Raw genomic sequence first — 26,733 nt, 5'->3', positions numbered from 1 at the left:
TTTCAATATTGTTGAAATGAAGATCAAATAGCTGTATGTTGAAATATGTTGAAAAAGTCAAAACTTTACATGGGGTGTACTTACTTTTTCACGTGACTGTATACACACACAAACCATTGACAGTTGTAAGTATGATGACGATTAAACAGCCCAGTTTGCAGATTGATGTTTTGCCGCAGAACGTCTCAGAGTTTCTCTACGTACAAAGTGATTGATGAAAACTGACAATCGAACTCGTGAAAAAATAAAACAAAATGTAAGTCTTGGTTCTGTAGTGATTTACCACAGCTTCACACACCCAACACTGTTTTTCCATTGTTCCACAGTTCTTCGTATGTGTGCTGTTCTTCTTCGTGGTGGAGGTTGTTGCAACGGTTGTTATGCTCATCCTGAAAGGCCGAGTGAGTAACTCGCTGTTTACCACAAAACAAACATATGCACTAATTCCTTCCACTATCTCATTTCCTACCTTATTCCAGATCCCCTACTGCATGAGTCCACAAAGCCATTGTGCATTGCACAATGGAGTACTGATCCCCGCTATGGGCTGGTGCTCCAGCATTATATCTGGCTCTCCGAGATTCAGTGGAATCTAAAGCTCTCAAAATTATCGGAATCTCTCATAATGAGGCCGAAGCACAAGGTCTGTTGCTCTCACATCTCAGGCAGGTCGGCGGTCTCTGTGTTCTCCACCGTTTATTCTCCAACATTGCTTCACCTACTTTCTGACGCTCCCTGGTAATCCAGGATGCATGCCTTCTTCCAGCAACATCATCCTGATTAAACTTCCAAAATCTAGGCTGACTGCATTCCAGAAACTCTTTCATTCTTCACTTCTCCCATCTATCGGACCACTTTCCAGAAGCTGTTCTGTCTCACTTTTACCTTCAGGACTTCAAGTAGGCAGTGCACCTAAAACCTCTCGTCATCTCATCCTCATCACTGATCTCTATACTAAGCGAATTGGAGACTTAATAACTCTGACTGTTGACACCACCAGCCGCCATTTTGTTCACCCCAAAGGAATCATCCAAGCACCCTCCACCACTGAATTCAATGCCTGCCACATACGCAAAGCCTGTTCATGGCTGTTCCAGAATGATCTGAGCCCAACATATTGTTGTGGATATGAGAATGTTTTTTTATTTTATTGTTGTGGTAAAATGTTGTTGTAAAAGGTTGTTGTAAAATATCACCCCTCCTCCCTCCGTTTGTGGTTGTATAAAGGTCAAAGGGCGTTCCCGTAGTTAGTCCATAAAACATACATGCAGGACACGATATATCTTTTTTTTGACAGTTATATCCTTATTATGTGTATTAGTGTAAGGCTGTGTCTTCCATTAATTGAAATACTCCATTGCACCAGTGAAAGAAATAGATCCCCTTTCCTTCCCATCCCCAAAATCTCCCTTTCCTTCCCATCCCCAAAACCTCCATTTCCATATTACATCCCCTCTCGTCACTGCTGAGCCCTCGATTCCCAATCACCTCCCCTCCAATAACCGCCATTGACCACGAGGCTCGAGTCGGGGAAGAAAGGCGTGTCTCCACCTCATCATAGAGGGGAAGAGGGGCGTGCCCGCCCGTCGTCATCCAGGGCGGAGCCCGAGGGTCGCGCGACCAACCAGGGCCGAGGTGAGCACCCCGATGGGCGTGTCCAAAACGCCGGCGGCGTAATCGCTGGAGGCGCTATAAAAGGCGCAAACGGAAGTGAGTGTGAGTTGGTCTGAGTCGGTTGCCAGAGGGAGTCGGTCGTCAAGTGAAGAGTGGTGAAGAGTCAGTCAGTAGAGGTGGTGGTCAAGTGGTTGCGTTGGTTGCGGTGAGGAGTCGGTGGTAAAGAGTGAGGGATCAAGAAAGAGTTGAGGGTGTGGACCAACGAGTCAGACAAGTCCTGGGAACGCAGCGGAGGCCGCCGCAGCAAGAACAGCCAAAGGGGGCCTGAACGGCGGTTTGGAGCAGGACCGTAAAGGAACGGCGGCTGCTAAACGCGCCGGTTGAGCTGCAGGACCCCCTTGGACCTTTCCTCTCCCTCCATCCATCCACCTCCTGCCTTTCCACCCTTCTTGTATACGTGAGTTTGTTTTGTTTGTTCTGTCCCTGGGTATTTAATTAAGTCTGTAGGTAAGCTAAAATTTGCACTGTGTCACCTGCGTCTTATGTGTTGTAAATAAACTTGATTGCTCCTTTTTACTTATGTGTGTAAATAGTAAATAAATTCAGTAGCATTTCCAACCTTTTTGTCTTCTTTTTCTTCTTCACATCCGTGTCGCCTTTGTCTTTTCCCTATTGACTAGCTGTGGTGCGATCCGGCCAAAGTCCTGGGTGAATCGGGTGAGTCAGGGATCCTGTTAGGTCGCGGTCATACACCACCGCTCGGTCATCATAACATCTAAACCGCGATCTGTAACAATTGGTGTCTGGGAGTGGGAATCGAGGCCCGAACCAAATTTTTTTTAAAAACGAATAGAGGAAAAAAAAAAATTTGGTCAAAATTACGAGCTGCCGAAATTTGTTTTTTTTAAAGAAAAACCCGAATTTTGAAATCGCGCCATGGCTGGTCAAGGCGATCGAATGCCGGTGGGTGAGCTAGAGGAGGGGTTAGGAGTAACCCAGGATCAAATGGAGGGGAGCAATGAGGAGGCGGTTGAGGGGGTATCAGACGCACAAAATGGCGCTCTCGCGTACGAGGTTTCAGGCGCGCAAAAAGGCGCCTCGCACGAGCGCGCGGTAGCCGAGCCCGCTGTATCAACGGGCTTTAACATGCAGCCGATTGACATGCAGGCCCTCATTGCGCAGCTACAGGCAGCTGTACAGATGAGTATGGGGAGCCAAATTGAGCGATTGGGTGAGCGATTGGAGGGCCAAATGGGGGTAATGAGGGACGAAGCGAGGGGTACCGGTGAGGGATTAAAACATGGGTTAACGGGGGTGGAAAATAGAATGGCTGCCCAGGAGAATCAGTTAGAGGGGGTGAAAAATGGGTTAATGGGGTTAGAAAATAGGATGGAAGACAAATTGCGGGAAATAGGGGAACAATCTGCCAGGGAAATCAAACGAATGGGAAACCAGATAGAGGAGGTGCAAATCGGGTTAGAAAGTAAACTGGATGCTCAGAGGGATGAATTGGGACAGATGAGGGTGGCATCTACAAAAGAGATGGGGGAGATGAAGGAGGAGATACGACGAGGTGTGGGTGAGGAGGTTTCGGGGCTACGTGAGGAGGTAAAGCGAGGTGAGAAGCGTATGGAGAAAGAAGTGAGGAATAATACGGCTAGGTTACAGGGGGGCATAGAGGATCTGACGAAGGGAGTAGAACAGCTGACAGTCGGACAAAGGGAACTAGCGGACCAAGTGGAAAAGAACACTGCAATAATCGGGGGGTTAAAAGCGACACAAAAGGACATAAAAAATGAATTAATAGCGACACAGAAGGAATGTCAGATGGTACATGAGGGGTTGACGAAGAAGTTGGAAGAGATGACAGAAGTAATAGAGACGAAGGACCGAGAGGTGAGGACGCACATAGAAACGGTTAAAGTGGCGTTAGAGGAAGAGATAGAGGGGGCGCACAGGGAGATGAAGGAGGTAAAGGAAAAATTAGAGGAGGTGGAAGAGGGGGTGAGTGAAATTAAGAAGAGACGGAGGGAAACTAAGAGGGAGATAAAGGAGGAAGTCATGGAATATGTACAAGGTCTGTGTTCAAATCATGATGAGGTGCTCACTAACCAAATAAAAAGTTTGCAGGTGGCAGAGGAGGTGCGACGACGAAGTACGGAGGTGAGTGGCAATGTATATGATGTGAGGGGAGATTCAGTCGGCTTGGGGGGTGGTGTAGACCCGGGTGTTCGTGAGGGACCAATGGTAAGATGTATGACTGGTCCGGAGTGGATGGACAGGGGAGGTGTGCAAGGAGGTTTGGCTATGGGGAGTGAGGGGGGTGCTGGTGAGCAAGGATGTGGGGGTATGGCGTGGGTAGCGGGTTGCGGAGGGGCGACCCAGGCATCGACACCAGGAGGGGTAGTGTTTGGAGGGACCGGGAAGGCACGAGAGCCCCTTGGGGGTAATGTACTGTGGGGGCCCGAACGGGTTGGTCCCGCGTTGATCCCGCAAGGAGTGACGCGCGGGGTCCGACCTTCGGGCGCCCACAAGGTCCCACTCGCGCCGTATGACGGCAAGAGTGATTTGAGGGCGTACCTGGCGCAGTTTGAGTACGTGTGTAAAGGCAACGGTTGGAATCCGGACGAAGGTGGAGTACACCTGGTGGGGGCACTGCGCGGTGCGGCGGCGGAGGTGCTGACGGCTTTACCACCGGGTGCTCTCACCCTGCCAGCTCTCCGTGCGGCATTAATTAATCGGTTCGGCATTGAACAGCAAAGCGAGCTTGTTAAAGCCCAACTTGCGCAGCGAAAACGCAAGCCCCAGGAGACCATCGGGGAACTTGCTCACGATATTCGCCGCGCGGTCGGGATTGCACACGCGGACATGGCAGCGAGTTCCCAGGAAAGCCTGGCGCTGGATCACTTTATTCAGGCCCTTCCGGATCTGGAGCTCCGGCAACAGCTCGCCATGTGGCGCCCGCAGACCATGAGTCAGGCGGCCGACGCTGCAGCCCGTTGGGAAGCAGCGAGGCCCCTGGCCCGGGGAGGCGAGCGCCACGCAGTGGCGGTGCGTCAGATGGGGCCCGTGATGGGGGGCGGCCCCCCAAGGGGGCCCGCCCCCGACGGGGGCCCTGACCTGGAGAGCATGGTCCGGAGGTTAGTGGATCGGCGCCTGGCGGGACCTGGACCATGGCAGGCGGCCCCAGCGGTGGCACCCGGTAGTCCACGACAGAGTACCCCAATTCGGACATACAGGGGGGGGAATTTGGAATACCGGAGGCAAGCACCTTACCAGGTGAGGTGCTATAATTGTGCTCGGATGGGTCACCGTGCATGGGAGTGTCGAGCTCCGCGCCGGGACGTTTCCCGCCAACCGATGCCCTCAACTCCGCCCCGTATAGATCGGCCTAGCCGACCTCAGACACCCCCCCGCCAGGGCCAGGGAAACTAGAACGTGCCGGGCATGCAGGGCGGTGTTCGGCAGTAGGGGATGGGGAGAAGCCCTCGTTGAAGCGACAGGTCATTCATTGTGGCCGAATTGGGACGGGTAGTTTGACAATTCGGTGCAAAATTGCCGGCGTGGGGTAGACGCCGTGGTGGACACGGGAGCCAGCGCCACGATCATCAGCCCCGTGGTCCTTAATTCGAGTGCAGACGGCTGGGGTAAAATCCAGCGTCTGGAAAATCATAGTTTGCAGTTGGCTACCGGGGCAACGGCTCCGATCATAGGGCGTGGTTTTGTGACCCTCAAGTTGGGATCGGTAAAGCAAGAGATAGAGGTTTGGGTGGCGGAGGTGTGCGACCCATGCTTAATAGGGTTGGATTTGTTGACTGCCGGCGGTTGTAAAATCGACTTGGGCCGGGGGATCCTGCGATGGGGAGTGGAGGAGCTACCATTGGAGGGGGTGAGCACGGCCGAGAGGGTGGAGCTGGAGGCTCCTGAGGCCGTGAACATCCCTCCGGGGGCCGAGGCCATCGTGCCGGCCCGATGGTCAGCTCGCCCGACATGGCAGGAATCCTGCGGCCTGGTCGAACCGGTGGCAGCGCTATCTATACCTGGTTTAATCGTGGGCCGTACCCTTGTAAAAACGGACGGGCCGGTGGTGGCCGTCCGAGTAATTAATATTAGCACAGAACCACGCACTATAGTGAGGGGCACGAAGGTAGCTGGCTCCACCCCAGTTAGAGAAGTCGCGTCAGTGAGGGGCGAGAACGTCCAGCCGAGCCGGCCCCAGGGGGAGCCTTCAATAAGTTCTAGGAATTGGCCCGATCCCATTTGCGAGATGGTAAATCGTAGTAGTGTAGAGTTGGGAGGTACCCAGAGGGAGGCCTTACACAAACTGGTTGGGTCCCATTTGGACCTCTTCTCCTTGTCCACCGAGGATATTGGACGTACGGGCCTGGTGAAACATCAGATCCACACCGGTGAGGCCCGGCCTATTCGTCAGGCCGCCCGACGGCTCCCTTGGAGCAAGAGGGCGGAAGCTGACGAGCAGGTTGAAAAAATGCTCGACGCAGGTGTGATCGAGCCCTCGGGAAGTCCTTGGATGTCACCTGTTGTGCTGGTCAAAAAGAAGGATGGGACCACGCGGTTCTGCGTGGACTATCGCCAGCTAAACAACGTGACACTCAAGGACTCATATCCCCTGCCAAGAATTGATGACACCCTCGATGCCGTTGCGGGCTCAAATTGGTTCTCGACTTTGGACCTCAAGAGTGGGTATTGGCAGGTGGAAATGGATAGGGCAGGGAAGGAGAAAACGGCATTTTCCACAGGTAAGGGACTGTATCAGTTTACTGTGATGCCGTTTGGTTTGTGTAACGCCCCCGCCACCTTTGAAAGATTGATGGAGCATGTACTAGGCGGCATGCCATGGCAATCATGCCTGGTGTACCTGGATGACGTCCTAGTACATGCCAAAACGTTCCCCCAGGCAGTAGCTAATTTGGACCAGGTGTTCGGGTGCCTCAGACAGGCAGGGTTGAAGCTGAACCCGAGTAAGTGCACTTTGTTTGCAAGAGAGGTGGCCTATCTAGGTCACGTGATCGGCCGCGAGGGGGTAAAAACGGACCCAGACAAAATTAAAGCGGTAGAGGAGTGGCCCGCACCACGTACCATCAAGGAGGTGCGGGGATTTTTGGGACTCTGCTCCTACTACCGGCGCTTTGTGGCGAAATTTGCGGAGTTGGCCCGTCCCCTCCACCGGCTTACGGAGAAGGGGACGCGATTTAATTGGACACGGGAGTGCCACGAGGCCTTCCAAAAATTGAAGGGGTGTCTAACATCCGCACCCCTTCTAGCTTACCCCACTAGTGACGGGGCATTTACCCTGGACACGGATGCGAGCCAGGAAGGATTGGGCGCAGTTTTGTCTCAGACACAGGAGGGCGTGGAGAGAGTGATTGGTTACTATAGTCGGGCCTTAAGTAGGCCCGAGCGAAATTATTGCGTCACTCGCAAAGAGTTATTGGCCATGCTGGCTGCCATGAACCATTTCCACCCGTACCTGTACGGGCGGAAATTTTTGGTTAGAACTGACCATTCCTCCTTGCAATGGCTCCTTCGGTTCAAGGAACCGGAGGGCCAAATTGCAAGGTGGTTGGAAAAGTTGCAGCAGTACGATTTTGATGTGGCCCATAGGGCCGGGAAGGCCCATGGTAATGCGGACGCACTCTCTCGGCGTCCTTGTCTGGGGGAAAACTGTAAATTTTGTGCGAGACACGAGGAGAGGGAGCAATTGGGCGATTCTGCCCCGATTCTCGTCGTCCGGGCAACCCGGGTGAGAGGGCCAATTTTGCCACTAACCGCGGACGAGGAATTTGGAGATTTGGCATGGAGCACGGCCCAGCAGGAGGATCCTGTCCTGGGGCCAGTGTTCAATTGGGTCAAATTGGGGCAAAGACCAAAGGGGGAAGAGGTCACCCCCCTCGGGGCGCAAACAAAGGCGTATTGGGCTCAGTGGCAGACCCTGGAATTGAAAGGCAACATCTTGTATCGCAAGTGGGTGGAGGTTCCCTCTGATAGAACTTCCTGGCTGGTGATAGTCCCTGACAAATTCAAGAACGTCATATTGCAACAGGTGCATGGTACCCGCTCCGGCGGCCATTTGGGCAGGACAAAGACAATATCTCGGGTCCGCCGGAGGTTCTATTGGGTGAATATGGGGCGCGACATACAGGACTGGTGTCGGAGATGCGACGCCTGTTCTGCCAAAAAGGGACCAGCACGGAGGATGAGGGCCCCCCTTCAATTACATCAGGTGGGGGCCCCCCTTGAGCGGGTGGCTATGGATATTCTAGGACCGCTGCCCCGCACCCGCCAAGGTAATAAGTATATCCTCGTTGTAATGGACTATTTCACCAAGTGGCCGGAGGCCTATGCCCTCCCCAACCAAGAAGCAGGGGTGGTAGCACAGGCCTTCGTAGAAGGATTTGTATGTCGGCACGGGATTCCACAGGAGCTGCACACCGATCAGGGTCGAAATTTTGAAAGTCAATTACTAAAAGATGTGTGCAGACTCCTGTCAATTCGAAAAACCAGGACCACGCCCTTGCGGCCACAATCTGACGGGATGGTGGAAAGGTTCAATCGAACATTGATCCAACAACTGGCATTGTTCACCACCACCCGTCAGGATGACTGGGACGAACATCTCCCGTACCTGTTGATGGCCTACCGAACTAGCCAGCACGGGGCCACCGCATGCAGTCCAGCGTTGCTTATGTATGGGCGGGAGTTACGGGCTCCCGCCGACTTGCTATGCGGTCCCGTGCCAGACACCACGGACACACCGCCGAGGGAGGGTTACGCACGTCACCTGGAGGAAGGCATGGAGCGGGTCCATGCCTTCGCCCGCCGCCAGCTCCATCTGGCGGGGGCCAAGATGAAGCGCAGGTACGACGACCGGAGCCAGGGGAGTCAATACGTTCCGGGGATGAAGATTTGGTTCTTTAATCCCCGGAGGCGGAAGGGAAGGTGCCCAAAACTCACCTCCCCCTGGCAAGGCCCAGGAGTCGTCCTGTCGCAAATCTGTGACGTGGTCATTAAGATCAAAATGGGGCCACGGACCCCCCCTCGGATCGTCCATGCCGACCGGATAAGACATGCCGGCGAGCAGGCGCCCTCATGGATCGCCTCGGCTCTAGATGCCGAGGCAGGACCCAGTACCTCTTGCGACGGGGGCTCGTAGCGTCAGAGGACTGGGGGGATGGTAGTGAGAGATGCCCCGATGTGGTGGGATGGCAACTCTGTCATCCCTCACGAGTGGGGCAAAGGAGCTATAGATTATGGGGTGTATGGCAGTGAAAACTAGCCCGGGTGGGTTAGGATATTGGGAGGGATCTAGCGAAGATGACATTAGGTAACGTTAAGGTTAGTTAGTGACTGATACCTGTAGTGGGGATGCAGGTAGATTAGTGTGGATTATAATGACGTGGGAGCGCAATAGTTTAAAGGGACGACTGGGAAGCGCAAGTTTCAGAGGGGAGTAGTTAGCTGAGATGATGCCGTGTGTTTGAGAATTGAACAGGTGTGATTGCACAGGTGTGCAACTGAACAGGTGTGTGGAGCAGTGTATGAGGGAGTAGTGGTGATTGCGTGTTGTGTTGACCAAATGGTCCAGGAAGAGGAGGAGGGTGCAGGTGGCACCAGGTAGGATTGCACAGGTGTGCAACGACAGGTGAATGAACGACAGGTGTATGGAATAAATGGTATGGAGTATAGGAATGGATGGTCGTGGAGTGAGTGTGGTGGAAATTGTGGAGTGGAGTGGATGGTGCGAAGGTGTGAATGGGGGAAGAGTGTACCCCCATCACGGATACCCGGGGCGGGTAGTGTAAGTGTTAGGTAGAGGGTATAGGTAAATTGTGGTTGGATATTGGCATCTGTGGTGCGGGTGAAAGAATGGTCTTTGGATGGGTGCATTAGTGTTGTGGAAATGGCTGGGCGTGTAGCCTGTTAGTGTGTGTAGTTGGTTGGGCACTCCACCACTGTGAGGATGTCGGCCAGGTGAGGCCGCAGGTGGGCTCTGGGAGCCGGTAGTTGTGGATGGGGCCCGAGGATCCGGAGGACGGACCCGGGTAGCCCAGTGCCAGAGGGCACCAGGGGGTGACAGAGCCAGGAGAGGGCCTGCCCCAGTTAGATAGGTTAGGGTGAGGAGCAGGTAAGCTCGGGTGGCAACTACAGTGGTGGAGGTGTGCAGGTGGGTAGACCTGCTGGGAGAGCTACACGTCGCGGCCCAGAAATTGTGCGAGGGCACCGGGAGATGAATCGGGGGAGTGAGACCCCAAATTGAGAAGCACCACAGTTTGGTCAATGGGAATTGGTTTTTAGAACCCATAGTGTAAGTTGGCAAATGGATTGGCAGGGAGAGACCCCGGGTAGTGTAAAGTGTGTTAAAATCATTTAGAGGATAGTTAGGATGAAGGATCTCCTCGCACCATCTGCATCCACTCACCTGAGGTGACAGGTACTCCGCACCATGCCATGTTTACTTATTTTTTACTGTGCAAATGTTTGGATTGTGAGACGCATCATGACGTGGGTGTGACATTGTGCGTAATTCCATCTCTGCCTCCTTATGAGGATTGATGATGAATTTGGTGATGGCAAATTTTGAAGTAGAGGGATTGTGGAGACGAATTTGGTATAGGGGAAATATGGGGAAGACGTGACAGTAGTGACGAATTTGTAAATGTGTAGATTTTTGTACATATGGGGTAAGGGCAAGGGTAGGGTAGGTGACAGGGGGGTGACGTACGGTAGGGACGAGCTTTCTCACTTCGCCCTCCGTACGCATTTCGCCTTGCATTGCCTTATTGATGTGTACCCTTGTGACCTTACCCCTCGCTCAATTGTCTTTCCCCTTTTGTCTCCCACATGACCTGTGCGCCATTGGGTGCCGAGGGGAGCGTGCGTGGGTCGGCCATTGTGTGCCCGAAATTCCCAGAACCAGCTGTCTGCATCGATGCACCACATTATGGACCACATGCCTGTGGCCGAGCACCACTTATGGACCCCATGGGTTGGGGCATGGCCCCTCTGCTGGAACCGGCCATGAGGGCCTGAAATCTTGCTGGTGGACCTTGGCCACAGGGCACCGATGCCCCACAGGTGAACCACACTAGTCGGCCCTGTGGGCCATAAATAAAATAAATAAAAAGGACACATTGGGTGCAAGTTTTAATACAAATAGGCCGCCAGTAAGCAAAGCAAAAGAATGACAACATCTGGAAGAACAAATAATAATAACCAGCAGAGGGAGCCGAAGAGCAAGAGATCACCTGCAGGGTTAGGGGTTGTTGATTTTATTTTTATGGAACACTGAGGAACTATGGTGACTGCACCGATTGGTGCTTGGGTGCTTGTATTGGTGCGTTTTTGGGTGCGTTCATGGTGCGTCGATGCAGAGCAGACTGTCTCCCCCCCAGAAAGAACAATCACAGGTCCTGGGTTAGTTTTGTAAATAAAAATAGCGTCATTGTAAATAATGCTTCCCACCGTCAGTGTATAGTTTGAAGACCATTCCGCAATTCGGTTAACTGTGGGCGTAAGTCTGTTAGGCAGGGTGCAATGGAGCAGCGGGACACATTTATTTATGTTTTAAAACTGTCGCACTCAGGGTCAGGTTAAAAGTAGAGGGAACTACACCTACGTGCCACACTAAGGTAAAAGTTATAGGCCCGGGACGTGCCTAAGGGGAGGAGGGTGCAGTGTTGTGGATATGAGAATGTTTTTTTATTTTATTGTTGTGGTAAAATGTTGTTGTAAAAGGTTGTTGGAAAATATCACCCCTCCTCCCTCCGTTTGTGGTTGTATAAAGGTCAAAGGGCGTTCCCGTAGTTAGTCCATAAAACATACATGCAGGACACGATATATCTTTTTTTTGACAGTTATATCCTTATTATGTGTATTAGTGTAAGGCTGTGTCTTCCATTAATTGAAATACTCCATTGCACCAGTGAAAGAAATAGATCCCCTTTCCTTCCCATCCCCAAAATCTCCCTTTCCTTCCCATCCCCAAAACCTCCATTTCCATATTACATCCCCTCTCGTCACTGCTGAGCCCTCGATTCCCAATCACCTCCCCTCCAATAACCGCCATTGACCACGAGGCTCGAGTCGGGGAAGAAAGGCGTGTCTCCACCTCATCATAGAGGGGAAGAGGGGCGTGCCCGCCCGTCGTCATCCAGGGCGGAGCCCGAGGGTCGCGCGACCAACCAGGGCCGAGGTGAGCACCCCGATGGGCGTGTCCAAAACGCCGGCGGCGTAATCGCTGGAGGCGCTATAAAAGGCGCAAACGGAAGTGAGTGTGAGTTGGTCTGAGTCGGTTGCCAGAGGGAGTCGGTCGTCAAGTGAAGAGTGGTGAAGAGTCAGTCAGTAGAGGTGGTGGTCAAGTGGTTGCGTTGGTTGCGGTGAGGAGTCGGTGGTAAAGAGTGAGGGACCAAGAAAGAGTTGAGGGTGTGGACCAACGAGTCAGACAAGTCCTGGGAACGCAGCGGAGGCCGCCGCAGCAAGAACAGCCAAAGGGGGCCTGAACGGCGGTTTGGAGCAGGACCGTAAAGGAACGGCGGCTGCTAAACGCGCCGGTTGAGCTGCAGGACCCCCTTGGACCTTTCCTCTCCCTCCATCCATCCACCTCCTGCCTTTCCACCCTTCTTGTATACGTGAGTTTGTTTTGTTTGTTCTGTCCCTGGGTATTTAATTAAGTCTGTAGGTAAGCTAAAATTTGCACTGTGTCACCTGCGTCTTATGTGTTGTAAATAAACTTGATTGCTCCTTTTTACTTATGTGTGTAAATAGTAAATAAATTCAGTAGCATTTCCAACCTTTTTGTCTTCTTTTTCTTCTTCACATCCGTGTCGCCTTTGTCTTTTCCCTATTGACTAGCTGTGGTGCGATCCGGCCAAAGTCCTGGGTGAATCGGGTGAGTCAGGGATCCTGTTAGGTCGCGGTCATACACCACCGCTCGGTCACCATAACATCTAAACCGCGATCTGTAACAATATAAAAAAACGAGCACACACACAAAAGTTTTCTCCTGAAAATGAAATATTTTAAATCGCTTGCCCATGTCTAAACAAAATAATTACTACATTTATCAAATAAATAAAAACAATGTGAAATACTGCTCGTACAGTAACAAACTAGAACGGCTCTCAGTAGTGTGCATACCTACGCCAGGCTCAATTGTATCCCACTGATAGGTCAGATCTGCAGATTCGGACCTGAACGAAAATCGAATCAGCTTGTTCTTGTCACCTATAACCTTGATCACCAAATATAATCACCAAAACCTTGATCTTTTTCACCCCCGTTAATTCACCCCAGATCCACATTTTTGAAATTCCGACTTCTTTCCTGGAAGTCCTAGCAGTGTCCATGTGTTTTATACCTCTTCCACACCCCCCCCCCCTTCCCGTGCTTCCTCCCCCCAAGCCCTCTCCCTCCTACAGATCTCCCGATGTCCCTGCTCTCAAATGTTGTACTTGTGTGCTTCCCCCTCTCTCCCCATCTTGTCTCCCGCTCCCTTTATCTTATGTTTTATGTTTTATGTGTCAGTTTTTTTGTATACATAATCGAGGCTCGTGAAAGAGCTCACATTTATCACACAAACGAATCAAACAGACAAACAAACAAAGTTTATAAAAAGGGGAGCGGTAGACAAGATGGGGAGAGAAGGAGAAACACATAAACACAACATTTGTGAGGGACATCGGGAATGTGTGGGAGGGCGAGGGCTTGGGGGGAGGCGGCGTGGGAAGGATGGGGGGGGGGGGGGGTGGGAGAAGTATAAACACAAGTACACCAAGGACTTCCAGGAAAGAAGTTGGTATTTCAAAAAAGAGGATTCCAAAAAGAGGAAAAAGAGGAAAGACCTTGATCTTTGGGTGAAATTAGCGGGGTTAGAACAGATCAAGGTTTTGGATGGGGGAAGATAAGAGATGGTGGTGAACAGCTGTTTTAAAGACCTGGAGGGAGGAGTGGGATTGAAGGGAGTGGGGGAGTTTGTTCCAGAGGCGGGAGAAAAGAGGAATGAAAGAGTGAAGGTGAGCAGAGAGTCTTGATTTTGGCAGTTTAACCATAAGACGGTTGCAAACAGATCTTGTGCGACCTTTAGGAATATTTGGGGGACAGAGCCCAGAGAGAGCTGGAGGAGCAAGGCCGGAGAGGAGTCGGTAGAAGACAGAAAGACCACCAACCTGCCTGCGGTGAGTAAGTGAAAGGCCCTCGGAGGTAGCTTCATCACCGAAGATTCCAATGATTCTGAACGCTTTGGTTTCAACAGCGTGAAGACGAGCTGGGTGTGAGGCAGGAGCACCAGCCCAGAGGGGAGAGCAGTATTCCATTGAGCTGCGGATGAAAGCCTTGTATGTGGGGAGGAGCTCAGGTGTGCCAAGGAAGGACTTCGCACGACGGAGGATGCCCAGTCGGCGACTGGCTTTGGAGGCCAGATTTGAAATGTGGTTTTCCCAGGAAAGATCATGGCAGATAGTGAGACCCAAAAGCTTGAGTGACAGAACTTCTTGGAGAGGATTATTCAGAAAGTGGATGGGAGGGTTGTCCAGTCGGTCTTTCCGGAGAGACATCGTAAGAGAGTGAGATTTATCAAGATTGAAAGACATGTTCCACTTGTTTGCCCAGTCAGTGATTTTGTCCAGGTCTGCAGAGAGTGAGGAGGCTGCAGACTGCCAATCTGAGGGATGAGGAATGGAGCGGCAGAGAGTGGAGTCATCAGCAAAGAGATAGAGAGGATTTTCAGGAGAGTCGGAGAGATCATTGATGAAGACCAGAAAAAGCACAGGGCCTAGAACACTGCCTTGGGGAACTCCAGCCTGAACAGGAAGAGGAGATGAGAGAAACCCATTCAGGGCCACACGTTGACTACGGCTAGAGAGGAAGTCCGCCAGCCATGCGTGGAGATTTCCATGTATACCAAAGGAGGAGGGTTTGGTGAGCTGAGCGGGGTGCCAGACCATATCGAAGGCACATGATATATCGAGGGAGACAGCTCTAATTTCCTGTTTGGCATTGAGGACCTCCATCCATTGTTGAGACAGCAGAAGCAGCATGTCCAGAGTAGAGTGACCTGGTCTGAAACCAAATTGATGATCAGAGATCAAGCCATTGGAGAAGAGGAAAGATTTCATATCCGAAGCAATGATGGATTCCATGACTTTGCTGATAATTGGGAGAAGGCTGATTGGTCTGTAATTACTAAGATCTGTTTTTGCACCTTTTTTGTACAAAGCGGTGATGTTGGCTGATTTCCAAGCAGATGGTAGTTGACCTTGAGCAAAAGAGAGGGTGAAGAGAACAGAGAGAGCGAGTGAAAGAGCGGCAGAACAGGATTTTAGGACCTGTGGGCTGATGCCGTCAGGTCCAGTTGCAGAATCAGAGTCGAGGGTTGACAGAAACTTTTCCACCTTGTCAGGAGAAAAGGACACAGAGTCCAGGAGCAGCTGGGTACGACTGGGTACGGTGGGTACAGAGAGGGATGGGTTTGGGACACAAGATTCCGAGGCAAACACAGAGTTGAGGCATTCAGCTTTTTCACGTGCGGAGTCAGCTGTGTAGCCGTTTGAGGTAAGGGAGGGGATGGAGGGGGAACAAACACCAGTTTGTCTTTTTGTGATCAATGTTTGCTCTAACACGAGCTTCGATCTTGGAAACAGAAAAAATAAATAAAAAATACAACTCATCCACTCAACCACGTCCGAATCCGTCCACAACGTTTTGAAATATCGTGCTATATATCGTTTTGGCCCTATCTCTGTATGGTGAAACAATCACAAAAAAATAGAGTATCCGGATCCAGCTCTTCACCAAAATGTAATCATTTCATCCGAATCTGTCCACAACCTTTTGAGATATCCTGTTCACAAACAAACAAACAAACAAACAAACAAACAAACAAGAAAGATGTCATGCAGAGCGAAATCCATGAAACAAATTCGACCTTAAAAAAATAGTTTGTGGTTGAATTAAATGCAAATCCTCTTCAAATATCAAGTTAATTGGATGAAAATTGGAGATTTTAGAAATTCGGCCGATGTTGACCTTTGGAATTCCAACACAGCCTGATCCCACTGATATGTATGGACCTTCCTTTACACGTCGCGATGCAAGGTAGTTACCATAACAACTAGAAAAAGCACTGCTGAAGCCTGTTCCGTGGTTTACCATGCAGATGTTATTTGGTAAGTGCAGGTGCAGCTCCTTGTCTCCAAAATCCTGGGTCATTCTTGTCTCGCCCTGCAGCTCACAGAAGAATTCTTCCGCAATCAACTGAGAAGACGTTATGTTGGAGACAACGGCACGGACATATTCAACCGGGCCTGGAACACCATTATGACGACCGTAAGCACATTGGGGCAAACGAAGGGGAGGTGAAGGTCCAGAGGCTGGGAAGGGGTATATCTTGTATTCACAATTTGGATGAATTTATTGATCAGTTGTAATCTGCTCTGTGATTGCTCTGATGGACACTTTGTTGTGTGTCAAGTGATTCACTCGAGTTCGCCCTTCATTTCCATGACAGCTGCAGTGTTGCGGCGCTTCCGGCCCAGCAGATTTTGCACACAATTCGCGTTTCTCACGCGCTGCTGGAGGGAATGTGGTTCCCAACGTTTGCTGCACACAGTTGTCGGGTGCAGCAATCGACGCTGCACGCTGTCAACGCCTCGAACCTGGGTTTTTCCACAGACAGGTGAGTGAAGTGATCTCATCAAGCTCGCAAACCATTTCAAATGCTTTGAGAGCTTGACCAGGCCTTGACTGTAAGCCAATCACAATTTAGGGCCACAAACACATCCACACATACTTCCTTTCTTCATGACGTTAGTTCAACTGATGTTACCTGCAGATGTCTTTAAATCTTCCAAATGCGAGTGCATGGAGGCAAGTGGAAAGGCTCTTGTTTTCAAGCACTTTGAATCAGACTAAGCATGGTACTTGTTGAATTATGACCTCATGATTCCAAAATCTAATCAGTTCATGTCTACCTCATTATACATACCGACACCAGGTTTGACTTGGATCCCTTCAGCTGTTCTCAAGTTATCGTGCTAACAAAAACCGATCACGGACAGACGGATGGACAACAACAACAGGCATTTTAAGGCCATTTTCCCTAATAGAGCGGGGGTTAGCCTTGCGGTCCCCATGACAATCTTCTCCATTTTACCCTATTTTCTGCATCTCTCCTTGTTAACCCCCTTGCCCACATTTCTTCTTCCACCACCTTCAGCCAAGTCTTTCTCGGTCTTCCCCGTCCTCTACTTCCTTCTACATTCATTTCCATCACTCTTCTCAACCAGTCACTTTCATCCTTCCTCAACCTATGACCAAACCATCTCAACTTGTTTTCTCTTCACAGCATCAATCACAGGCTCTATTCCCATCATCTTTCGCAATTCATCATTTGTCTTCCTCTCTCTCAACGATACTCCACACTTCCACCGAACCATTCGCATTTCCACCCTTTCCAGCCTTCGTTGCTGCTCTACGTTCATTACACATGTCTCGCTCCCATAAATCATAACACTTCTCACACATGCAGCACACACCTTTCCCTTCAGCTTCAACGACACTCCCCTCCTCATCAGCACGCCACTCACTTCCCGTAACTTCTTCCATGCACATCTCACTCCAGCAACCGTTGCCGAGTCTGATCCACCTACGCCATTCAGCATGTGTCCTAGGTAGCAAAATGTTTTCACACCTTCCAGCTTCACGCCATCTCCAAGATCCAACTCAACATTTCCTCCATCTGCAGCTCCCTCTGTGCACACCTTACACTTGAATGTAGCTGCCACACTGGTTAATGACCCTCTCAGACCACTACATTTTTGATGAACCTACTCAGCGCACATTGTACATTGAATTGAGTTCACTCCGACACCCTTCCTGCACACAGCACACGGCCACTTCCCAGTTCTTTCCACCTCACCACATGCTTTACCACTTGCCATTACCTTCGTTTTTCCGATATTCACCTTCAGACCTTTTGTCTCCATACATTCCCTCCACTTGTTCATCTTTTCCTTCATTCCATCCATACTCTCCCCAATCAACACCAGATCATCTGCATACAACAACTCCCACGGTAACCCGTCCTTTACATTCCGAGCCAGCATCTCCATCACAGCTACAAATAGTAGTGGACTTAGTATTGACACCTGATGCACTCCCACCTTAACCTCAAACTCACCACTGTTCCCATCTTTCGGCCTTACAGCTGTGCGCGCTCTTTCATACATTGCCATCACTACTCTGATCAACCATTCCTCCACTCCTAACTTCCTCAATGCCCATGTCACTACTTCACGTGGAACCCCATTGAATGCTTAAAAGACGGATGGACAACCCGAAAACATAATGTCTCAGGCGATTTTGTCCGCGGAGCCATAAAAATCAATTACACGAAAAGGAAATATCACACAAAGATCATTGGCTTCTTTTTCAGGGATGTTACATCGCTGTGGGCAAGACTCTACGTTCATCGCTGTCCCTGGTGGGAGGCGTGGGGGCTGCAATCCTAACTATCGAGGTTATTATCAAAGCATCGTTTCGCCGATCAGTGTCAGACATTTTACATGTACAACTTTCCTGTACCACAAAACGTGCATATTCAGGAGTTTGTATCTTTAGTTCACGGAGTCTTTTTTTTGCCTGCAGGTACTTGCCATGGCCTCAGCTATGTCCCTTCTGCACGGCATGAACTAACTTGGGGTGGCATCGTCAGACTTGATGTCGACAAAGATCACGGAGTTCGACCCGGAGAAGATGAATGAAACGGGACAAGCTGAAGGACAGCATGCAGTTTTGATTTGCAGATAAACTGAATTGCAATAATTTTATAAATTCTTCTCTCCAGACATCAATTACTAATTCAATTTTGTGTTTCTGGTTTGTTTATCGTTGAATTATTTTCAACAATCAAGCTCCTTTAATCAAACTGGTAAACGATATTCCATCGAGAATGTATTAAATCAACTTTAAATGAAAGTTTTTGTACATGATCTCCAAACATTTCATGAAAGGTGATTATAAATTGTTTGACATGTAAAATGTAAGGAAACAAGGTCAGACACAGATGTCTATGTGGAGCAGTGATTGGGTCGTGTGTCTCATTGATTTCCTTCGCTTTCGCTAAATCTCAAAACTAATCCCTAAAACTACAAAAGTCATAAATTAAAATCCATCTCAATTAGAAAATGATGAAAACAAAAGTAACTCAAACTATTGGAAATTTAGTTTGGGAACGGAGGATCAGAGTGGAAAAGTTTCACCGACAGTTGATCCGTACAACGAGACTGGGGAGAAGTGTCCCAAAAACACCGTTTTAATCAGATCTGAAGTCTCACTTTTTTGGTATCATGAACAAACTTTCACGAGTTGTGAAAATGCTTCACAAAAATACCCAGAAAGTGATCAATTATTGTCAGGATTTACAAAGAATGGGAAAGACATTAACAAACTAGATGGTATTCATAGAATACTTACCCTGCACAGTCAACTTGGTGTGAGCCAACTCTTCTATTTTTGAACGTTTCTTTTTTTTTTATCCAATATGGCTGCCAGACCTTGTGAGTGATGACATCATAAATTTATATTCTCTAAATAATTGTTGCATAGATCATGCTCAATTAAATTTCAAACTGATCAGACTAAGCGTTGTCCCTGTCGAATTTGACGTCATAATTATGGCACCAATGACGTCATCGTTAACAACACCTATTCCCCATATGGCTGACACGGCACACTTTACTTTACTGAAATGCAGACACAAATGTTATATTTCCATCAAAAATCGTCGGAATTTCACGAAATCTGTGTTGGTCGTGTGTTAATATACTTCAGTGATTGACAAATCTGGAATCAGAATTTTATTTGAGGCCAAAATGACCCTGTGAGGTCGCTCCGTACTTTGCCTGCTCGTCATGTGTAGTGTGATAATTAATTCCATGCCCACTCACTTCACTCACTCTTTCCACTCTTCACGCAATAACAACTTCTAGCTGCCAGACCGTACATTCAATCATCTTGAAATTTTGCACACTTGTTACAATTCCTCACCTGGACTATAATATAAAGTTTCATGTTGATCAATGAAGCGGTTCAAGAGTTATAATTTTAAAAATATTTTCGCTTAATTATTTATATCTGCCAAACCACGTCACCTATCGCAAATTCCAAAAGGTCATTTTAGCAGACTGATATGCTGAACACATCTGTGAAGTTTCCCCTCGATAGGATCAAAAATGAGGGAGGAACTAGGTTTTAAAAGTTTATGCTTAAAAACGTCATAACTCTGAATAACTCAGAATAACTCAGACTCAGAATCATAACTCAGAATCAGTCATAACTCAGAATCATTGGAATCTCCCGCGATGAAGCTACCTCCGAGGGCCTTTCACTTACTCATCGCAGGCAGGTTGGTGGTCTTTCTGTCTTCTACAGACTCCTCTCCGGCCTTGCTCCTCCAGCTCTCTCTGGGCTCTGTCCCTCAAATATTCCTACAGGTCACACAAGATCTGCCTGCAACCCTCTTTTGGTTAAACTGCCAAAATCAAGACTCTCTGCTCACCTTCACTCCTTCATTCCTCTTTTCTCCCGCCTCTGGAACAAACTCCCTCACTCTCTTCAATCCCACTCCCCCCTCCAGGTCTTTAAAACAGCTGTTCACCACCATCTCTTATCTTCCCCCATGCAAAACCTTGATCTTTTCTACCCCGCTAATTTCACCCCAAATCCACTTTTTTGAAATACCAACTTCTTTCCTGGAAGTCCCTGGTGTCCTTGTGTTTATACTTCTCCTGCCTCCCCCCCCCTTCCCACGCCGCCTCCCCCCAAGCCCTCTCCTCCTCCCCCCCCCCCACACATTCCCGATGTCCCTGCTCTCAAATGTTGTGTTTATGTGCTTCCCCTTCTCTCCCCATCTTGTCTACTGCTCCCCTTTTTATATACTTTGTTTGTTTGTCTGTTTGATTTGTTTGTGTGATAAATGTTGGCTCTTTCACGAGCCTCGATTCTGTATACAAAAAAACAAAAAAAACAAAAAAATGTGACGCGTGACGTCACGCTCGCTGACTTTTTTGTTCGTCATGGGTATGCGATTCTGCCTGCAAAGGTTGGCCTCGATCTGTTGTCGTCTTGGAGAAAATTTGATTTTCGTGTTTTTTCAGGCTTCTCACTGAAAACAATATGGCGTTTGAGCCACGTGATCTACGACGTCATAATTTTATTTCTGCATCAATTTATACCGAGAAGATGCTTAAGAAATTTCATCCTGATCGGATAGTTTTTTACTTGTCGAATTATGACGTCATAACGATGGCATCTATGACATCATCATTCACATATGTTATTCCGCATGGAGAGTTCTTTGCAATGAGACCTGTCTCAATTATTTCTGTGCAGCGGTTTTTGAGATATAGAGGTGCAGTTTTTTGTTTTTTCCAAGATGGCGCCCGTACCACGTGACCTGTGACGTCATAATATTCACTGAAATATTCTACAGGAGGAGGCCCTCCTATGGTGAAAATTTCATGTCAATCGGACCAACGGTTGCCGAGAAAATGAATTTTCAAAATGCAGACATGTACGTACGACGTACGTACATACCCGAATGCTTAACCCTGCCTTTCGCTTCGCGAGCGCAGGGTAACAAGAAAGCAATCGGAGATTGCAGACCCTCGCCAGGAAATGTTGTCAGTGGTTTTGAAGGCTTTTGTCATAAAACAAATATGGCGGCCGAACCACGTGACAGATGGTGTCATCTTTTTTTTTCTTTACCAATTTATCCCAAGATGATGCTCAAGAAATTTCATCTTGATCGGATGAAATTTTGTACTTGTCAAATTATGACGTCATAATGGAGGCACCTATGACATCATCATTAACATATTTTATTTCACATGGAGAGTTCTTCACAATGAGCCATGTCTCAATTATTTCTATGCAGTGTTTTTGGAGATATGGAGGTGAGATTTTTTTCGGTTTTTCCAAGATGGCGGCCGAACCACGTGACCGATGACGTCATAATTATTTTTTCCCCCCATCAATTTATCCCAAGATGACGCTCAATAAATTTCATCTTAATCGGATGAAGTTTTGTACTTGTCTAATTATGACGTCATGATGTAGGCACCTATAACATCATCATTAACATATTTTATTCCAGGTAGAGAGTTATTTACAATGAGCCATGCTTCAATTTTTCCTATGCAGCGCTTTTGGAGATATAGAGGTGTGAATTTTTTTGTTTTTTCCAAGATGACGACCGAACCACGTGAACGATGACATCATAATTATTTTTTGTCCCCACCAATTTATCCCAAGATGACGCTCAAGAAATTTCATCTTAATCGGATGAGGTTTTGTACTTGTCGAATTATGACGTCATAATGGAGGCACCTATTACATCATCATTAAGATATTTTATTCCCCATGGAGAGTTCTTTACAATGAGCCATGTATCAATTCTTTCTAGGCAGCGATTTCGGAGATAGGTGCAAAAGTTTTCGGTTTTTCCAAGATGGCGGCCGAACCACGTGACCGATGACGTCATAATTATTTTTTCCCCCCATCAATTTATCCCAAGATGACGCTCAATAAATTTCATCTTAATCGGATGAAGTTTTGTACTTGTCTAATTATGACGTCATGATGTAGGCACCTATAACATCATCATTAACATATTTTATTCCAGGTAGAGAGTTATTTACAATGAGCCATGCTTCAATTTTTCCTATGCAGCGCTTTTGGAGATATAGAGGTGTGAATTTTTTTGTTTTTTCCAAGATGACGACCGAACCACGTGAACGATGACATCATAATTATTTTTTGTCCCCACCAATTTATCCCAAGATGACGCTCAAGAAATTTCATCTTAATCGGATGAGGTTTTGTACTTGTCGAATTATGACGTCATAATGGAGGCACCTATTACATCATCATTAAGATATTTTATTCCCCATGGAGAGTTCTTTACAATGAGCCATGTATCAATTCTTTCTAGGCAGCGATTTCGGAGATAGGTGCAAAAGTTTTCGGTTTTTCCAAGATGGCGCCCACACCACGTGACCTATGACATCATAATTATCATTAAAATATTCTACAGGTTGAGTTGCACTTATGGTCACAATTTACTGTCAATCGGACGAACGGTTGCAGAGAAAATCATATTTTTTCTGTGTGGACAAACAAACAAACGGACAAACAAACAGACAAATAAACAAATGAAAAATCACTCACAGAGCGACACTTGGCAAAACAGAACAAAGTCGAATGCCACTCAGTGGAGCATCCTTTTGACCTCAAAATAATTAGTGGTTGACTTTAGTGACCTGACATGCAAATCGTCTTCAAAGTTTAACTTAATCAGATGAAAATTGACAATTTTTGAAATTTGACCGATGTTGACCTCAAACAATAGTTGGTGGTTGAATTCAGTTTGCTGATCTGTAAATCCCATTCAAATTTCAAGTCAATCGGATGGAAATTGAGGATTTTAGAAATTTGAAATGGTTGTTGACCTTTGGCCTATGTTGACCTTGTGACCTATGTTGGTCCGAAAAATAGTTGATGGTTGAAGTCACTAAGCGGATGTGCAAATTCTATTCAAATTTCAAGTGAACTGGATGAAAATTGAGGATTTGAATGGCAGCTCCATAATTCACGACTTTACTGTGTGGAGATTGTATTTTGGATAAAATATTAAACTGGACAGAGAGAGTTTGTAAACATACAGATACACACATGCGCACACATGCACACATGCGCACACATGCATATACACACACATATATACACACACACACACACACGCACACACACACGCACACACACACGCATACATACATACACATACATACATACACACACACACACACACACACACACACACACACATACACACACATACACACACACACACACACACACACACACACACACACACACACACATACACATGCATACATACATACACATACACACACATACATACATACACATACACACACATACATACACACACACACACACACACACACACACACACACACACACACACACACACACACACACACACACACACACACATACACATGCATACATACACACACATACACACGCATACATACATGCACATACACACGCATACATACATACACATACACACGCATACATACATACACACACACACACACACACACACACACATACACACACATACACACACATACATACACACACATACACACACATACACACACATACACACACACACACACACACACACACACACACACACACACACACACACACACATACACACACATACATACACACACACACACACACATACACATGCATACATACATACACATACACACACATACATACACACACACACACACACACACACACACACACACACATACACATGCATACATACACACACATACACACGCATACATACATGCACATACACACGCATACATACATACACATACACACGCATACATACATACACATACACACACACACACACATACACATGCATACATACATACACATACACACACATACATACATACACATACACAGACATACATACACACACATACACACACACACACACACACACACACACACACACACACATACACATGCATACATACACACACATACACACGCATACATACATGCACATACACACGCATACATACATACACATACACACGCATACAAACATACACATACACACGCATACATACATACACATACACACACATACATACATACACATACACACGCATACATATACATACACATACACACGCATACATACATACACATACACACGCATACATACATACACATACACACGCATACATACATACACATACACACGCATACATACATACACATACACACGCATACATACATACACATACACACGCATACATACATACACATACACACGCATACATACATACACATACACACGCATACATACATACACACGCATACATACATACACATACACACGCATACATACATACACATAGACACGCATACATACATACACATACACATGCATACATACATACACATACACACACATACATACATACATACACATACACACGCATACATACATACACATACACACGCATACGTACACACATACACACACATATACATTATACATACATACATACACACACATACACACACATATACATTTACACACACACACACATATACATACATACATATATATACTTACATACACATAAATACTTACACATACATACACATACATACACGCATATACATACATACACACATACACATGTATACACACATAAAACAGAATCCCCTTTTCAATAAAAAGTCACCGTTTTTCGACAAAATTATGTATTTTAAGAATAATTAGAGGGATTTTTTTTCATTTCGTACGTTGTGGTTCGGGCTTGTAGTATTGGCTCTTGGTTCACACGTACTCATGTTTGAGCTGTTCAGTTTTGTCCCATGGATGGACTTTATGCAGCAAAAACTTTCTGAAGCTCCGGACGCAGCTCCGCCCCGATATGGATGACGTGCCGGACGGAGCTCCGCCCCTGATATGGATGACGTGCCGGACGGAGCTCCGCCCCTGATATGGATGACGTGCCGGACGGAGCTCCGCCCCTGATATGGATTGACGTGCCGGACGGAGCTCCGCCCCTGATATGGATTGACGTGCCGGACGGAGCTCCGCCCCTGATATGGATTGACGTGCCGGACGGAGCTCCGCCCCTGATATGGATTGACGTGCCGGACGGAGCTCCGCCCCCGATATGGATTGACGTGCCGGACGGAGCTCCGCCCCCGATATGGATTGACGTGCCGGACGGAGCTCCGCCCCCGATATGGATGACGTGCCGGACGGAGGGAGCTCCGCCCCAGTGCCAGACTGCCAGTGCCAGTGCTGTTGGGGTTCGCGGCCTGTCTTCAGCGGCCTACCTAAGCCTTCGCGGCCTGTCTTCAGCGGCCTACCTAAGCCTTCGCGGCCTGTCTTCACTCATTTTACCCGCGGGACCATTTATCATGGTTATTGGTGACGCCCGAGTGGATCAAGAACGCCCAATTGTCGTGTCGCCTGTTAATAATTATAATAATAATAATAATAATAATATTAATAATTGTGCTGATGAAACGCGCCATTTTTAACTTATTATTGAACTTATTATTTAAGTTTAACAACTTACGGGACACCGATCAGACTGGACGAAGTCTTCACAATCTTTAGCGGTGAGTACGAGTCGATGACGTGATTTTCTTATATACCGGTACCGTGTTCAAGGGAAACCTTTTCCTCTTTATTTAGCCTATTTTAGTATTTACTTTTCTTTTTTTTTTTACTTTCATTGTTCCTTCTCGGATTGTAAACTAATAACTGTAACGTGAGTTACTTTGTGCTGCAGATATTGTGATGTAATTGATGAACGTGTAATATAAAGTGAATTCCCCACAGGTAATACCGGTACGTACTTTGTGTGTCACATCGAGGGACGTTCCGAGTGCACGTGATGACGTAGCAGGATATACTGTGACGCGACGTGGAAATGGAGGATTATAAATGAGGAATTGAGGCATTTGCTCCCGGCTCCAGAACTTGACAGGGCAAAGAAAATTGAATGAATAAAATGTTTTTATGCAGTTTCCCTTTTTACAAACGAAAATAGCTTTCTAGATATGGTCCACACGTGGTCATCTGTTCTGTTCTGTATCATAAAATAACTATAATTAGCGGTTCACATACCTGGGATGCAGGTACTCGTGCACGGTAAAAAACAAAATGCGTGCTTGATAAATTATGACTGATAAATTATGACTGATAAATTATGACATTGATAAATTATGACTGATAAATTATGACTGATAAATTATGACTGATAAATTATGACATTGATAAATTATGACATTGATAAATTATGACTGATAAATTATGACATTGATAAATTATGACATTGATAAATTATGACTGATAAATTATGACATTGATAAATTATGACTGATAAATTATGACTGATAAATTATGACATTGATAAATTATGACATTGATAAATTATGACATTG

At 47.3% G+C, this 26,733-nt stretch overlaps 2 protein-coding genes across 6 annotated transcripts in view; both read left to right on the top strand.

The window, feature by feature from the left end:
- LOC137418274 (tetraspanin-18-like) overlaps positions 1–18,714 on the top strand; it is a 36,916-nt gene extending 18,202 nt beyond the window's left edge. The window contains exons 3-7 of one of the 2 annotated variants that reach the window (XM_078770889.1): positions 327–401; positions 15,859–15,957; positions 16,139–16,306; positions 18,065–18,148; positions 18,277–18,714. In XM_078770889.1, the coding sequence (XP_078627015.1) occupies positions 327–401; positions 15,859–15,957; positions 16,139–16,306; positions 18,065–18,148; positions 18,277–18,324 (474 nt within the window). In that variant the 3' untranslated portion in view covers positions 18,325–18,714. The remainder of the gene's footprint in view (positions 1–326; positions 402–15,858; positions 15,958–16,138; positions 16,307–18,064; positions 18,149–18,276) is intronic. The other variant, XM_078770890.1, reaches the window with a different exon arrangement.
- Positions 18,715–25,499: 6,785 nt separating this feature from the next.
- The window catches only part of LOC137421326 (uncharacterized), a 147,748-nt gene continuing 146,514 nt past the window's right edge, over positions 25,500–26,733 (top strand). For 3 of the 4 annotated variants that reach the window (XR_013624178.1, XM_078782295.1, XM_078782252.1), the window contains exon 1: positions 25,709–25,905. The gene's annotated coding sequence lies outside the window, so the exon portion shown is untranslated. Of the gene's footprint in view, positions 25,906–26,733 lie in introns of all 4 variants that reach the window. The other variant, XR_013624176.1, reaches the window with a different exon arrangement.

Source organism: Myxine glutinosa, chromosome 1 (assembly GCF_964187855.1).
Source record: "Myxine glutinosa chromosome 1, kmMyxGlut1.1, whole genome shotgun sequence".
NCBI lineage: Eukaryota > Metazoa > Chordata > Myxini > Myxiniformes > Myxinidae > Myxine > Myxine glutinosa.
Note: the sequence above shows the minus strand (reverse complement) of the source record. Positions and strands in the feature narration are given on the sequence as shown.